The sequence below is a fragment of the Microtus ochrogaster genome, chromosome 2 (genome assembly GCF_000317375.1).
Source record: "Microtus ochrogaster isolate Prairie Vole_2 chromosome 2, MicOch1.0, whole genome shotgun sequence".
Classification (NCBI taxonomy): Eukaryota; Metazoa; Chordata; class Mammalia; order Rodentia; family Cricetidae; genus Microtus; species Microtus ochrogaster.
In genome coordinates this window covers 78,003,466-78,008,207 of record NC_022010.1, presented here as the reverse complement: position 1 = coordinate 78,008,207, position 4,742 = coordinate 78,003,466, and the positions used below count along the sequence as shown (strand labels likewise).

At 37.4% G+C, this 4,742-nt stretch overlaps 1 protein-coding gene across 12 annotated transcripts in view; it reads left to right on the top strand.

Moving 5' to 3' along the window:
* Robo1 (roundabout guidance receptor 1) overlaps positions 1 to 4,502 on the top strand; it is a 1,008,058-nt gene extending 1,003,556 nt beyond the window's left edge. For all 12 annotated transcript variants that reach the window (XM_026786907.1, XM_026786925.1, XM_026786911.1 and 9 more), the window contains 2 exons: positions 1,472 to 1,668; positions 2,837 to 4,502. In XM_026786907.1, the coding sequence (XP_026642708.1) occupies positions 1,472 to 1,668; positions 2,837 to 2,851 (212 nt within the window). In that variant the 3' untranslated portion in view covers positions 2,852 to 4,502. The remainder of the gene's footprint in view (positions 1 to 1,471; positions 1,669 to 2,836) is intronic.
* Positions 4,503 to 4,742: the final 240 nt, after the last annotated feature.

The following is a 4,742-nucleotide window of genomic DNA, read 5'->3' as shown; positions in this document are numbered from 1 at the left end:
CCAAGAAAGAAAAAAAATGCAGAGATGAAGGTCCAGAGGTGAATGAAGGGAATGTGTAAAAGGTTTTTGTTTTTAATGGATTTATGTCCAAAGTGTAGTCAGGCTATAGAGGAAAAGTGAACAATTAAATTATTTCACATCAGGAAACTTAAAGTTGCAATGAGATAGAAATTCAAGAAATAATTGGCTAGTGTACTATCTTAGTTACTTTTCTATTGCTGTGAAGAGATACCATGATCAAGGCAATTAATAGGAGAAACCATTTACATTTCAGAGGGTAAGTTCAGGACAATCATGGCAGCAAGCAGGCAGACTTGGTGCTAGAGCAGTAGCTGAGAGCTTACATCACATACATAAGAAAGAACAAAATGGCTGGGCTTTTGAAACCTCAAAGCCCATCCCCAGTATCACACCTCCTCTAACAAGGCCACACCTCCTAATCCATCCTAAACAGTTCCACCACAGGGTACCAAACATTCCAGTATTTGAGACTGTAGGGGACATTCTCGTTCAAACCACCACAGTGCCTTATTATTTGAAATCACTGAAAAGTTTCTATGCCCCAATAAGCCTCTCCACCACATCATACCAAATCGAACCAAATTAGAAAAAGTCCAGGTTTAATGGATAAGACACTCTTGGATGATTTTCCAACCCCCCAGAGAAGGAGATCAGAAAGGAAGACCAGAAAACTTCACCGTCTATTTTTTGGAGGGCAGTTGAAGTACCCAGTGGGAGTGGTCTTGAGCATCTCTGGGAGAGAGGTCATCATTTGGCGGGCTTTCTGAGATGCAGCAGGGTTTAGTGAGAGATTGGGGAGGGGACTTGAAGTGGCGCTTCCACTTGACCATTATAGATGCTTTGGATACATGGATGCCAGGGGCTGGGTGAAGCTTCCACCCAAACAGTCACCTTCTGGGATCCAGAGTTCAATGATGCAAATACATTTAGGTTGGTCTCAATAAGGAGAATCTGACCTCGAACTTACCACATGACTGGGAAATTCCTTCTTCCTCCTAACTCCTCATAAGAACACCTTGCCTATACAGTGATCTCGCTGTCTTGTCTTTGCGCATGTCACAGCTCCTTTAAGCACATATTCTACTATCATTTTGGTAGTGGTGGGGGTCTAAACTAGGTGAGATCACATGCTGAAAAAAGAGAATTGGAAGTCATTTGATTCCACATTTGACTTGTCTCCTTTAATGGCCTTGGTCCCAGGTGAGTTTGGGATGGGCACTGACTTATGAGTGGAGCCAATCCAAATCCCTAACCAACGCGTGGAAAATAACACTTGCTATTTTCAATTTGCAAAAGGCAGTCCACATTATTATGCTTGTAGTGTTCATACTTAGGCCTCAGAATCAGTCTTGCTTGGCCATTCGGGATTGCAGAGACAGGAGTGACACATTGTAGGTGAAAGTGTAGCATCTTGTTTGTTCACGTGCTCTCGTTGTATTTCTTTACACAGAGGATATTCTACCGTACTGTAGACCAACTTTCCCTACATCAAACAACCCCAGAGATCCTAGTTCCTCAAGCTCGATGTCATCACGAGGATCGGGAAGCCGACAAAGAGAGCAGGCGAATGTAGGTCGGAGGAACATGGCAGAAATGCAAGTACTTGGGGGATATGAAAGAGGAGAGGATGATAATGAAGAATTAGAGGTATGCCTAATTTCCCCCATTTTAAAACTTTAGACTGCAGTCATAATGCCAGCCCTCGACATTAAGAACACCTGTCAGCCTGTAGACATGCAGCTATTTTATCACAAACGTTCTGTATCCTAATGCCTGCGATGTTGGCACCTGACGTTCTGTGAATTGAAGAATTTTCCTCAAATGTATTTCATAATTTTAAATGCTAACAGTGATGTCCTCACAGACATCAGATTCATATTCTTTCACTTATTTCCATATATAAAACATATATGACAGAACACAAGGTGGGAAAGCCCTTGGCCTGAGATGGTATAATTCATTGTGTTATCTGAAACCTCAATGAGGCGAGAGCTATTATAATACAAGTGTTTAGCATCTAGTATCTGTCCAGGCTTAGTTTGACTTACCTTCCTGCTCTCTTATACCTTCACTGTTTGGAAACAAGCCTGGCCGGAAGAGGAACTCTGTCTAAGTCAAATAAATTCCTCTTCCCTTCTTTGATTCTAGGAATATTATCTAAAATATAGTTGGAAGTCATGTTTAAAAGTCCCTTCTCTTTGAAATTGAGTATGCTTTCTCTAGCTAATAAAAAGTAACTCAAAGTCAAATTTGTTTCTTTATAAATGTTTAATCTCAAGTAGATGCTAAATGAGTTTGAGAGTCTTACTTCAAAATGTAAGATGAAATGTTAAGAAATTGTGTGTAATTGAGTACCATATGCATCTCATGTTGAAATTTGTTTGGAATAAGAAAAACTTCTCCCACAAATGCTGCCAGACTATTAGTTTTTAAAGTTTTTTTTTCCCTTTAAATAGAAGAACTTGTGCAAGGCAGGGGGGCTGAAATAGCTTTACTATTAAATCTAGTATTTAAAAATGATATGCAGAATTAAAATGGAGAAATGGCACTGCAAAGTGGAAAAGTAGGGCTCCTTGCTCAGAACCCTGTGCCCCAACCTGTGACATCCAGGTATGGCACAGAACAAGTTGGTACTTATTTCAGGATGGTTGAATTTTCAATAAAGACCAATTAAAGTTGAGAAATGAGTTAGCTGTGATGAACACTGCAACACAGCCCAACAAATAAAGAAATACCCAGTCAATGAATATAAATAAGCATAAGACAATTACCTTTGGCTTTGTTTTTGAATTGAACAAAAATTCATCTCTTATAGGAAACTGAAAGCTGAAGATAACCAGAGAGGCTTGTGATATTAATGTGAAATCGTCACTCAAGATGCCTCATGTCTGACGACACGCAATGCCAGATGAAGTGTTCAGTGCAATCAGAATGTACAAATTGTCGTTTTTATTCCTCCTGTCGGGATACCACTTTTTAAAAATGTCTTGGGTTTTTATTGTTGCTGATTGATTGCCTAACCCTTGAGGAACCTTCCTCTCCCCCCTCGCTGTTGCAACCGTTACACTTGACTTCCAGCAAGGGAAGTGTCTTGGCTGCTTACTTCAGCCGTCAGCCAGCAAGAAAGAACAGACCAATTCTTTTGCATTTTGCCCCTGAGATATGACATTGCACTGCTTATATGTCAAGCGAATTTATAGCAAAAAAAAATTGATCAAAGATACAAAGGTGATGAATCAACCTCATGCTAAGGGCTCTCAAAATATAATAGTTCTATGACCAACTGCTAATGCCAATTAAAGCATACTTCATTTTACATGATTTTAAAATCAGTCTTTCATATCACCTATTGCTGGGATTAACTAAAAATATATCAAATACAGAACTGCAGATGGTTTGAATGGGGTAGAAGCATTGTAAATATATACTCTTTGCAACTCCTGGTGGTACTTAATTTTGTCTTCATTTCAATCACTGAAATATATTCTTGGAAATGTACTTTTGGATGAGTAGGGCTAAGCCAGTTGGACCTCTGGTTATCTAGTCATTGTTAGAAGTAAACCTAGCAAAAAATCTTGTTCTATTTTTCAATCAAAAAGCAACTACAAATGCATATTACAAGCAAGTGGATGTTTCTAACAACCAATTGAGTAAGGACATCCCTATCTTAACTGGCCTAAAATTTCTTCTGGTAGTGTTAGTTCAACTCTCAGAAGTGCCACTTAAGGAAGTTTGTTTGATTTTTGTTTTTGTAATGCACTGTTTTTAATCTTTTTTTTTTTTTGGTTTTAAAAGCACAATCACTAAACTTTATTTGTAAACCATTGTAACTATTAACCTTTTTTGTCTTATGGAAGAAACTGTTGAGAAGTGTTTTTAACCTGTTTTTTTTAATGCTCTGTGTTTGTATTTGCAATATTTGAATGATGACAGCTGGTGAAGTCATGTACAGACTTTATTGTGGGCTGTGAACCAAATGGTTCTGATTTTTCCTGGACTTTAAGAAAAAAGAAAGTGTTAAGTTTGTTGTGGCCAATGTTGAATCTTATAAGATTTCCTTAGAAGTTCATCAGAAGTATTCCTACTTGGAATTGCCAAGTGATACTCTCTGGCTGTAGATTTCTATGATTTTTTTTGACATTATATGAATTTAATTGACTTTATAATTGGTGCTATTCGAAGAAAACAATATGAACCTTTAGTCATTGTAGTTATCAGACTTGACCCCACAAAGCCAAACAAAACTGAACCACAAAAAAAAAAAAGGCTGGTATTCACCAAAAACTAAGTGTGCTCATTTAGGTAATTTGAAAAAGTCCCATAGAAAGGGTATGCAGTACTAAGGGAACAATCCATGTGATTAATGTTTTCATTATGTTCATGTAAGAAACCTCTTATTTTTAGCCATAATTTTGCATACTGAAAATTCAATAATCAGAAAAGTAATTTTTGTCACATTATTTATTAAAAATGTTCTCAAATACATCTTTCTTTCTTGTGTTGACTTTTTTCATTGTGTGATTATCAGATTTATTCCATTAAATCACAAACCTGTTTTGTCTTAGCATTTCACCACTGTATTATCAAGAGAATAAATGTCCTCAAATTGTTTTATGAGCATGCAGATTCCACTTCTAAGCATAAATTCTCATTTCAACTGTGTAGAATAAATGAAAGATGAATCTGAAGTTGAAGTTAGCTCCCTGACTCAGAGTCTAACT